General features: G+C 50.5%; 1 protein-coding gene across 2 annotated transcripts in view; it reads right to left on the reverse strand.

Annotated features, from left to right (window-relative positions):
• The window catches only part of Dennd3 (DENN domain containing 3), a 53,240-nt gene that overhangs the window by 13,375 nt on the left and 27,817 nt on the right, over window positions 1-12,048 (reverse strand). For both annotated transcript variants that reach the window (XM_055626712.1, XM_055626713.1), the window contains exons 10-15: window positions 11,667-11,763; window positions 9,770-9,873; window positions 9,352-9,551; window positions 7,402-7,923; window positions 1,764-2,023; window positions 391-561 (exon numbers count right to left, since the gene is read on the reverse strand). In XM_055626712.1, coding sequence (XP_055482687.1) covers window positions 391-561; window positions 1,764-2,023; window positions 7,402-7,923; window positions 9,352-9,551; window positions 9,770-9,873; window positions 11,667-11,763 — 1,354 coding nt within the window. The remainder of the gene's footprint in view (window positions 1-390; window positions 562-1,763; window positions 2,024-7,401; window positions 7,924-9,351; window positions 9,552-9,769; window positions 9,874-11,666; window positions 11,764-12,048) is intronic.

The raw sequence follows: 12,048 nt of genomic DNA on the forward strand, positions 1-12,048 counted from the left end.
TCAAACTCCAGACCCTCCCAGCTTAGCCTCCTGAGTCCTGGGATAACAGGTACATGCCACCACAGCTGGCTGGCTTGACACATGGTTTCCCTGCCATTCAGGCAATATGAACACCTCCCCCGGCCCTACCCCCAACTCCCTGGGCTATCACCAGAACTGAGTGTACACAGAGGGAAACTGACTAAGCCTCGGCTGCAGCCTTCATGTCCTCCTCACACCCCAAAGGCTACGTGGTCTCGGGTGGGGTCACAGAGCCACAGCAGCCTCTGTGTCCCTGCAGACGGCATAGCTCTCCTGCCCAGGGGTGCTAGGCCTGTGCTGCAAGCTTTGGATGCCCCCTTCAGGACCGGATGCCACCCGTGCCCACAGGACCACCCCCCCACCTCAGACCTTGTGGTCGTCTGCCAGCTTCTTCCCAGCCCACATCTCCTTCACCATCAGGTGCCAGAGGTCACACTCAGACTTGAGGTTGGCCTCGAAGGTTTCCTTCTTGGCTACCGTCTTGATCTTTAAGGTGGGTATCCTCAGGAGGAGAAATGCTGCTGTGGTGTTTTTGACTTCCTGCAGGACAAGGACAACATGAGGCCGCAGGGAGGACACATGGGTTGATGGCAGGAGGGAAGAAGTGGCTTGAAGGTGCCACAAAGGAGGGCAAGTCTGGCCAAAGCATTGGGCACATGTGCCCCTTACAGCCTTTTACTGTTCTCTGAGGACTTCTGGAGCCAGCCAGCAAAGCAGGCAGGATCTACAGCTGCAGGCCTTGTGGACATCCCAGTGGCCACTGGTCTTGGTCCTTTTCCTGCTGTGACCTCTCAGAAGTTGAGAACACTTGACACCCCTAACTTGCCTCCCCTAGGCCTCGAGCTTGGAACAGTAATTGCAACCATAAGGCACAAAATAAAAACATCAGGGTCCCAATTCACTGCCTTTTTTTGTTTGTTTTGTTTTGTTTTTGTTTTTGTTTTTTTTAGACAGGCTCCATGTTACCCACACCAGCTTCAAATCTGTGGAACAATCCTCCTGCCTCTGACTCATGAGTGCTAGGATTACAGACACACATTGACACACCTAACCCAGACCTTTTCCTTTGGAGTGATGTAATGTGGCCGAGAATCCCAGGAATCCCTGAGGCAGAAGCAGGCAGAGCTCTTCTCAGCTCTACACAGTTCCAGGACAGCCAGGGTAACATAGACAGACCTTGTCTCCAAAAACCAAAAACGAAATAAAATAAGATGTGGCCAAGATACTTGGCAGCAAATGCCTGTAACCACAACATTTAAGAGGCAGGAAAAGACTGCAAGCTCAAAGCCAGCCTGGGCTACATAGAAATTCTTGATCTATATATATATATATATATATATATATATATATATATATATATAGTCTATAATATATTAATATATTGTCTACTATATAGTATATATTTTATATATAACATATGGCTAATATATTGTATGGATATATCATATATGCATTATATGATATACAATAATATATTACATATGAATATATATTGTATATATGCTGTACCCATCTCTCAGAGATGAAGTCATTCCTAGCCATCCATCTCTGGTTAGAAAGTGAGAACCAGCCTTACCGTGTACCTCCAGACATGGTCACTACAGTGGCGTCGGGTGAAGAATGCTGTCCTCCTGCTCCCCCCCCCCAATCCTGCGCCAGGGGTGGGTGCCACAGCACCCTTACTTGAGAGCTGAGCAAGCTGGGGCACAGGAAGGCACACAGTACTGAAGGTGCAGCCTCACCTCTATATTCCTGAAGGTGGCGATCTCCACATAGCCCGGCCGCCCCTCGGGGAGCAGGAACAGGCGTTTCTGGGTCATGGCAATCTTGCCAACGCCACGGTTGGTCTTCACGGAGCTCGACAGCTTGTACACGCACTCGTTCTTATCCAGATGTTCCATCAGCAGTGCAGGCAGGCTGACCTCCTGTGCCTCTGCTTCTGTCTCCTTCCAGCACGTGTAGAAATCTCTGAAGGTTTCAGGGTCAATCTGTTTCTCGTGTCCTGGGTTTAAGGGGAGAGATTTCGTTGGGACTGGAGCACGAGGGCTCACTACCCAACCCAGGCAGCAGGTGGCACCAGTGCCTGGGACTCTCTGGATGGACAGTTTCGCTGAAGGCCTTTGCCGGCCCCATTTGTGGGACAGAAGATTTAGGCAGAGGCCATCTGTCCCTTCTAGCCCACAGGGGGATGGCCATCTGACCCACCACACAGAGACATGGTAACTGCAACAAAGACACTTTTTTTTTTTTTTTTTTTTTGAGACAAAGTTGTACTGTCTGGCCTGAAACCCACCGAGCACAAATTCTCTGATCCTGCCATCTGAGATTACAGGCATGTTCCACCGTGCCTGGCATACAGCCTCCCTCTCTCCTTAAGCTGCTTTCCTTTGGGATAGAGCCTTCACCTGCACTCAAGACCTGCCAACGCCTCACTTTCCACGTGTACCTTAGCCTGGTCCTACCTGGCTCATGTGACCTGAGCCTGTCTGTTGCTCTGTGTCTTCTCCCAGGCCCTCCATCCTACACAGGCCACCCCCTGCTCGGCTGCTTTTTCTCAGCCTCCACAATTGATCCTCTAAAGCACGAGTGAGCCTTCCTGCTCCTCATTCAAACCTTTCTGGACTGTCCAACCACACCAGACCTCAAGTTCCCCCAGACTGTCCCCCCTCCCCTTTCACACTTCATACTCCAGCCATACCAAGCACTACCCCCAAACAGGCCATGTTGTTCTGTGCCACTGTACAGGCTCATCCTAGCCATCATGCCAAGAAAACCCTCCTCCTCCCTCAACAACCACGAGAACAGCACCGTACACAGCCTTCCCTGACAACGCAGGTCATTCTGGCAGCGCACCCACCAACTGCACACGTACTTCCCTCGGGACGCCCACGGATTCAACAACACCCACCCTCCGTGGAGCACAGAGAATGCCAACTCATCCTCATAGCCATCACCTATGGCAGCCACACTCATCAGGCTTGTGTATAAACTAGGAAACAAAAGCCAGAAGAACAAACCTGCCCTCTGACGCCTGGTCCCTGTTTATTCAGAACCTGTGTCTCACTGTGGCCCGGCTCACTGTGCCCAGCCTTCAGGGGCCCAGGCCTGGGCTAGACATGGACATATGCAAGGGGACAGCCATGTGCATTCAGGCTGTGGAGGATGTGAAAGGTTCCAGGGGAAATTTCCAAACACAAGGGCAGCTGAAGCCACAGGAGGCAGGCCCAACAGGAAGGAAGGGCTGCCCTCAAGCCTAAGGTAGCACCAGACTGTGCGCATGGGAACCTCCACCAGGTGGCGCCATCTCTAATTCTTTCGCTTTCAGCGTTATCATCCAAGGTAGTTGAATAATGTGTATTTTAAGTTACTTTTCTGTTCTTTTGCAGAGATTGGGGTTGAACCCAGGGCCTTGCCCATGCTAGGCAAGTGTTCTTCCACTGGGCTACCCTCCAAGCACCATGTAAGCTTTGAAGTCACTGGATCCAGTGAGAAGCTAATGTCACCTGGGGTGGGGGTGTGGCACCCATCTGTAGGATGTTTAACACACAGTAAGTGAAGAAGACAGTAAGTGAAGAGAGAATGGGATCATCCCATGCATGGTACAAGCCGCTGCATTCTCCTTCACCGGATAAGGAGCTCAGTGAGGTGGCTCACAGCTTCACAGACACCTCCTGCTGGATGTCTCTCCGCCGCTTGACAAACACTGCGTTCTGCAGCCTGGGTGCAGACTGACTGAACTTGAATCATAAGCACATGTTTCTCCCATTAGGAATCACAGAAGACAGGCTTTGAAGTTCCATGGGGTGCAGGAAGAGGCCAGGAAACAGAACGGGGGCGGCGGGTAAGGGCGATCCACACCATCGCTTGAAGGAGTGAAAAGGCCAGGGATCCTTCATGCACATCCCCCAGGACCGGCCCTCTGGGCACCCACGCCACAGCCGTCAACAGAGCTGCACGCAGTAAGGCCTTTGCAACCAGCACCCAGAATGTCCTCTTACAGACGAGTGGGGTGCCCTTGGAGCTAAGGGGCTCACGTGCTCTGAACATGCAGAGCAGAACAGCAAGACTGTATCCACTGTATTCTTTTTGGGGGGAATGGGACACTGGATGCTGAACCCAGGGTCTTGCCCCCACGAGGCAAGCGTGTACGCTTGCGTCTCACAAGTTTGCTCTAAGATGGGAACGTTCACCTTTGCCAAGTTTTACTTTCAGCACAGCCACTTGACTAAAACCCATGTGCACTCGCAGCAGTGACAAGGGCCACTCACAGGTCAGCAGCAGAGAGAGAGCTATCCCCAGCACAGAACACAGGCAGAGCCTGGCATTATGGCTCACAGAAGGAAGCCAGCATGGGAGCGGAGGGCTGAGGACAGCAGCTGGCCAGTGCCAGCTCATGTAAGACAGGAAGACTACTGTGGCAGTGAGGCAGTGGGCAGCAGAAGCCTCACAGGTGGGGCAGCACACGGTCAGGTGTTGACACTCGGCTCAACCGAGCTTCTGGCCCTAAGCTGAGGGACAGCTGTCAGGACCCCCCTGTCAGTGTCTGGAAAGACAAAAATCACAGGACACCTTCCGGTCACAGGTGATAGGTAAGCTGTTTCCTTCACATGGCCAGCAGACAGCGAAGGTGCAGGGAACATGGGTCAGTGAGAAACAGAGTAGGACTAAAAACTTCCACAGATGGCAGGACGCGGTCCGTGAGTGTAAAACGTTGCCTGCCTGCTGCTGGGAGATACCTCGTCATTGGAGATTTTTAAGCGGAACAGAAAGCAAAGCCGAGTTGGGAACAGTGCTTCACTGGGGACACAGAGCAAAGCCAAACCCAAGAAGCCAGGGCCTTGGGGTAATGGGAGTACCAAGGCCCTCTTCCTCAGGCATCAGGCGCTTCTGTGTGTGCGTGAACACTTCGGCTGGACCACAGCTGTGTGGCCGATGCACAGTCCCTGGGTCAGATGCACCTACAGAGACAGCCAGCCTCACCCAGAACTCAGCCTACTGCACCGTGCAACTTCACCTGCAGACTGGGCCGGAACGTGTGTGCACTTTGAGCTGTGCGTAACATCCTGCCACATAATGCCAGCAAAAGCTGCCTAAAACACTGACTGGGACTGGAAGCAACTGGGCCTCGTGAGTGATCATGTCTTCAACATACGAAGTTTTCTGCTCGTACAGACACGTGCTGGTTTAATTATAGAAGAGGCAGCCCTCTAATATCTTCTTACTGTCATTACTCAACATGTAAACAGCAAATCAGTATATCTTTGCATTGCGTTGTCTTAGAATATTTTACCTTAAAATGGCTTTTTTTAAGCTTGAGCTCCTGGCTTAAACCTGAGAGGCTGATTTAAAGAAAATCATTAAGTGAATCCTGGCTTGGAATTAGAATGGAATTTCAAATAATTCCTGAAAGTAACCTAAACATACCTCTACCATTTTTACTAAGTATTTATGCCCAGTGGGATTCTAGACATTGATGATTGCAAAATCAAAATATCAACTTTGAAAAACACGAAAGGCTATGCCCTGAAGAATAGAATATTCAACTAAGATTTTACAACATTTTTTTTTCTTTTAAGACAGGGTCTCATTCTGTAGCCCATGCTGACTCAGAACTCACTATGTTGTCTAGGCTGGCCTTGAACTCACAGTTCCTCCAACCTCAGTTGTCCCAGTGCCAAGACTGCAGACAGGAGCCTCTGTTGTGGTTGGTTCTGAAGCCACTATTTATTCAAATGTTGATCGCTTGTCCCAGAGATCTTTACTGTTCTACAAGCAAATGCTCACATATGCTAAGTGATGCTTTGCAACCTTGCCTCCCAAATTATCCTTGATTGCCAATAAAATTGCCCATACCTAGGCTGGGCAGAACAGAGGTAGGTGGAGCTAAGGTTCAGGGGCTGGGAGGGCAGAAGGAGGGAGAAGAGGACAGAAGGAGAAAGGAAAAGGTCATCATGGGTCAGCACATGGCCAGGAGGAACTTGCTCTGAGAACGGACATGATAGTTAGAAGCAGCCCAAATTGAGCCTGTGCAGGTATTTCTAGCAATACTGGACAGGATGTGTGGCTGGGCAGTAACAAGGTGGCTGAGGGGTTAAGATCTGCCCAGCTTATTATTATTTAAGGCTTATTAAACATCTAACAGGTTTCTATGTCATTTATTTCTGTGATATCAGGTTAAATAATAACGGCTGCATTTAATAATCATATGAATCAATATCAAATAATCATAAGTTTTCAACAAGCCACAATGCCCATCTTCAGGATGTAATTCTTGGCCAGGCAAAATGGATCACACCTTTAATCCCAGGACTTAGGAGGCAGGAGCAGGATGATCTTTGTGAGTTTGAGGCCAGCCTGGGCTACATAGTGAGTTCCAGGACAGCCAGAGGTATGCCGAGCTAGAGAGATATGGCTCAGTGGTTAAGAGCACTGACTGTTCTTCCAGAGGACCTAGGTTCATTTCCCAGCACCCACATGGCAGCTCACAACTGTCTGTAACTCCAGTTCCAGGGGGTCTGACACCCTCACACAAACATACATGTATGCAAAACACCAGTGCACACAAGATAAGACTATATAAATTAAATTTAAAGATTTAACTTTTTATGTAAAAATAAGCAAGCACATTCATTCTCAGTACTTGGGAGATTTACTTTCATCATTTTTTTAAATATAGATTTTTAAGATAGTTTCCCGGGGGGGGGGGATTCTCAACCTTGTTATGTAACCGAGAATAACTCTGACCGTCTGATCCTCCCACCTCTTCCTCTTAGAACTGGATTACAGTTGTGGGCCACCATGCCTGGTTTACTATAGATGCTGGGGTTGGACCCAGGGCTTCAAGCATGAGAGGCAGGCACTCTGCCAACTGAGCTCCATCCAAGCCCTGCTTTTCTCTCTAATCAATGTCAATATTATACTGTACACAACATAATTAAAAAACATCCTTCTTTAGGACTTATTATCAGCACATGTTTTGCACTTATTTGCACTTATTCTTATTTACCTAAAAGAGTCTTGAGTGAAAGTGGTCATGAGTGCAAGTTTAAGAAGCCCTGGCTTGGGACTAGAGAGATGGCTCAGCAGTTAGGAGCACCGAGTTCAATTCCCAGCAACCAGAATGAGATCTGAAGCCCTCTTCTGGTGAGCATCAAAACAGAGCACTCATATACATAAAATAAATAAACAAATCCTAAAAAAAAAAAATCCCTGGCTTGGGGAAGAGTGACAAGAAAACAAAACAAAACAAAAAACCCTCCCCATGTTAGGTGAGGACACAGCTCTTTTTAACACTTAGAATCTTTAGGGGGCTGAACTGTAGCTGTAGACCTGCAGACCCAGAGGACATCAGTTCCCAGGGGTGCTGTAGGGCCCTCTTACCCACAGTCAGTGCGTCAAACAGGCGGTGGATGATGACGGCGTCCTTCACGATCCCTGACTCCTGGACCCGCTTCACGAAGTCATTCAGTTGCATGTGCTTTTTGGGCAGTTCAAAGTTCTTCACGGCATCATCCGCCTTGGGGGCCTCGCCGGGCTTATCCAGGACCTCTGTGATGAGCCGCCTAAGCTCAGGTGTCCGCTCGGCCTGGGCGCGCTCGGAGGCTGACATGGACGCCACCACGCTCTTAACAAGGTCAGCTGGGAAGATGCCTATGTCAGTCTTATACAGGTTCTGGAAATCCAAGAGGGCGCTCAGCAGTTGACCCTGCATCAGATGGATAAGGCCACGCAGGTAGAAGTACCTCGCTAGGAGCAGAGAGTCACCAGGGCCCAGCAAGCTCATGGCCTTGCTCAGGAGAGTGACGAGGTCCGTGTAGTACGCCTGAACACACTGGGTCACCAGCGGGAAGTGGATCTCGGGGATCTTGAATGTATATGTCAACTTAGGGGTCACTTTGAGAACTGAAAACAATCAAGGATGCATGCAATTAGCGTGGTCCTGGAGAAGGCAGAGGGGCACCCATCGTGTCACTGTTGAGGGCAGCATTGTGTGCCTTGGACAAGAAGCCACGTGCCCCTTCCAGGGCATTCCCCATACCCCAGGGGTAAAAGAAGAGACCGTTTTGTTCCCAGAGTAACAATAACTACTCTCCATATTTTTTAAACTATGAATACTAAGTGAAAACGCTGGGCCTGGGTCTCTGAAGATTAAGCTAATAACCTAAGCCAAGATATAGCTGCCAAGTAGGGCTCAGTCTTCGGAAGCATTTGTCAACTTAACGGTGGCTCTGGTCAGTGGCAGCATGGCACTCACACTGCATGGATTCAAAAGGCAAGGACTGAAGAGACCAGGGCTCCTAGGTACCACGGGCCTTCCAAAGCACGATCTGAAGCCTCCTAGGGACTAAACACTGACCAGGAGTTGAAGTCCCTCTCCTCCCAGGAGTGTCCTTGGGACAGGGGACCAGAGGCAGCAGCCAGGCCATCCACCCCAATGCCAGAGGTGGCATCTTGGCTATGGAGGCCAGAGGACGGTGGTGCCTGCAATGGTGGAGGAGCTCCAGAAGACGACAGAAAAGGCAGGCTGTGTCCCCCAGAGCGGGTGTGCACGCATCTGCCAAGGCCACAAAGGAACCAGTCTGCTAGGGGTCGCACAGCTGAGAAGTGGCTGCAGAGGGGCTCAGGCTTCCTAATGCTCTGAGCTCTGAAACTTCCTCATTTGCATACTGTCTCTCCAGACAGAAAGCTCTCTGGGGGCTCAGAGCTTCCTGGAGACGCCTACAGCCTGAGCCAGAGGCCGCAGCCATCAAGGGTCCTTGGTCCCACCAAGGACTCAGCAGGGCTCACGGTACAAGTCAATGATGTAACACAGAGCAGAGCGAGCCTTGGGAAGTTTATGCAGAAGTACAACATGGCTCGTAAGTATCTAACTGCACCCTTTAGGAAGAAACTGCTATCCAACGAGGAGCAGACCATTGGATACCTGCAAATACAGACATGGACTAAATGCATAATGCACACACACACACATGCAAGCAAGCAAGCACATACGTCTGCATGCCAGTGAGGAGGGGGAGGACATGGATACAAAATAATTTAAAAAAAAAATAGTTTTGGTTTTGCTTTGTTTTGCTTTGTTGTTGCTGTTCATTTTTTTAATGGCGGAAGGCCTCCCAATCTCACAATGACCACACTTCCCTGCAACCCAGGCTGGTCCTTCACAAGCACTGATCCTGCCCTAGCCTCCCGAGTTGAGAGAATTGCAGGCGTTCGCCACCATGCCTGGCCAAAGTAGTTTACATTTTGAATTACATTTGCTCCCTCTGAACCAGGCTATGTTCTGTGAACTGCGATGTTCAGAGGGTGGATGCAGGGCGGGAGCCTCCTCACCTGGACTGCTGCTTTTGCAGCTTGAGGTGTCCATTATCCTAAGCGACGAGTTCCTGGGTGGCAGCTCGGGTAGGGAGATGTCCTGCAGATTGGGCATGCTGACGACCATGCGCCTGTGCGTGAGGTGCAGGGGCGAGGCCTTCCTGGAGGCCATCTTCTCCACAGTGGGTCTCCTTGGACTTAAAAGCATCCCGTCTATCCTAGGAAAAAGCAGAAGTTCGCTCGGTGGGCACAAAGATGAAAGCCTCCATGACCCACCCCCGAATCCAGAGGAATGAGCAGGGTGAGGTTAGAGGACGCATATGTGAAGGCTCACAGTGAATTGCTCAATATCCTGCTGAACCGATCGCTTGTGTGTCCCAATAAAACTGAGCCCTCTGTTCCCAAACAGCTGTGTACTTAGAACAGAGTGAGGTACCTGTCCTCCTCAGACTGGGTGTCGAGGTCCATCCGAGCAAAGGCGTCCATCCTACCGTTGAGCCGGGCCTTCAGGAAGGAGTGAAACATGTAGGTATCCAAGGCCTGCATGTGAGAAAAGCTGTCAGACTGTGCTCGTGGTCCTGGGGCCTCCATCCAACGCCTACAGCAGCCCCACTGAGGTGTGACCTCTCTCTTCCTCACAGCCCCCTCTGGGCAGAGGTCTGAAAACAGGGAGCTTCATGACTGGCTCTCTTTAAATTCTATTTTTGTTTTTTGGTTTTTTTAGATTTATTTATTTTTCGTATATAAGTGCTCCAGCTGCAGGTATGCCTAAAAGCAGGAAGAGGGCATCAGATCCCAGTATAAATGGGTTGTGAGCCACCAGGAATTGAACTCAGGACCTCTCGAAGAGCAGGTAGTGCTCTTAACCTATTTTCGTTATTTTTAGCAATGTGTCTATGGGTACGTGCAGGTGCCTGCAGAGGCCAGAGGGGTCAGATCCCCTGAGATTAAGGTGTGAGTCACTCAAGGTAGGTGCTGGGAGCAGAGCCCACCGGAAGAGCAGTATAGAATCCTAACCATTGAGCCATCTCTCTAGGCTTGCAATCAGTTCTTATGTGCTCACCTGCACCTGGAAAAACACAAAAGTTAAAAAAAATCCTAGGCCACCTGGCCGCTAGGACAGCTGGGCCTGTACTATATGTGCCCCTCGCCCCCAGGACCTCTGGACACTCCACAGCGCTCAGTCCGGCTCTGCCGGCCTTCACAGGCTACCTCAGCCAGGCTCAGGAACGAGGCAGCCCCAGGGTCCTGATCCCATAAGGACGCCCCAGCACTGCGGCTGTTTCCACCTGGATATGTAGCTAAGCCATCTGTCAGGGAAGCTCTTGGATTACAGACTGACCCCCACCCCACCCCCAACAAAGGCAGGAAAAAGAGGTACAAGGTGCCCAGATCCCCATGGGAAGGTAGGGGTACAGAGAGATCCAAGCCAGGGACCCAAAGGCAAACACTGTAGGAAGGCGCAGAAGAGACACAGGCACAGGCTGCACGAAAGTTGAAGGGAGCACCCTGAATAGCCAGAGAACCCAGCGCTATGGATAGCCCTCTCCCAGATGGCAGGACCACAAACTGACCTAGGACACCAGGAGGGTCACAGGGCAGAGAAGAGGAGGAGGGGCACACAAGAGCCAGCGGGAATCACACATTACATGTTACCCAGTGGATGGCTTAACCTGTACCCTGGAGACAGGTGACTCTGCCCACCTCAAAGATGTCAAAACAAACCTGCAGGGGTCCACAGGGCTGCCCTGCTCGCTTTGTAGGATGGACAAACAAGTCATTAAAGGTTGGGCAGAAACAGTGGGCTCCACCCCAAACTCAGGCTAATGTCAAGGAAAATGCCAAGACACGACTAAGGTCCTTCCCTGAGAGAAAGAAAAAACCAGCAGTGCTCAGACTGGCATGGAGCAAAGGCTGGCCTAGGCTGGAAGATGGTGACAGGGAGAGGGGACTGAGGCCCTGACTAAGGCTATGGTCACTCAGTTATTCACATGGGCCACAATCCATCAAACCACACGCGTAATACCGCGTCTTTTATTCGATGTAATTTAAAAATGAAGCAGCCAGCTGGGCAGTGGTGGTGCACACCTTTAATCCCAGCACTCAGGAGGCAGAGGCAGGCAGATCTTCATGAGTTCCACAGAGAAACCCTGTCTCAAAAAATAAAAAAATAAATAAAAGAGGCAGCCAGGGAACAGCCATCAGACAAAAGAAAAAGCAAACAGCGAATACAATTGGTAAGACATGACTAGATCACGAAAAATCCTTCTTTGTGAAACATTTCAACACAGAGGATTAGGTGGGTGGAGCCGCCCCGGCCCCATCCCTCCTACCTGCTTATAAAACCGCTGGTCCCCTGCCGCTCTAGTCTTGAGAAACTCTTCGCTGTTGAAGACTCGGTGCTCATAGTTCAAGTGATTCTTCACTTCCCTAGCAGAGAGAACGTGGATCATGTGCTGAGCCGCCTCGGCGCTCTAAAGGCACTGTGCTCTTCCCAGCTTACTGGATCCCAGAATGATGGGATGGACTGTGTGGTCATCATCACTTCTCCGACCAGAAGAGGCCAGGAGCCAGCGCTGCCTCCACCTCCTTGAACCTCAGCTCTTTATGCTGATTAAGACTAAACAATCGGCTATTGTGCTATAAAAGCCATTGTGTTCAGGGGTCAGTTTGGAGGAAGAGGGCAAGTAAATGCTGCGGGCCCTTCAGCCACCA

Source organism: Psammomys obesus, unplaced genomic scaffold (genome assembly GCF_907164565.1).
Source record: "Psammomys obesus unplaced genomic scaffold, mPsaObe1.curated_primary_1811, whole genome shotgun sequence".
Lineage (NCBI taxonomy): Eukaryota > Metazoa > Chordata > Mammalia > Rodentia > Muridae > Psammomys > Psammomys obesus.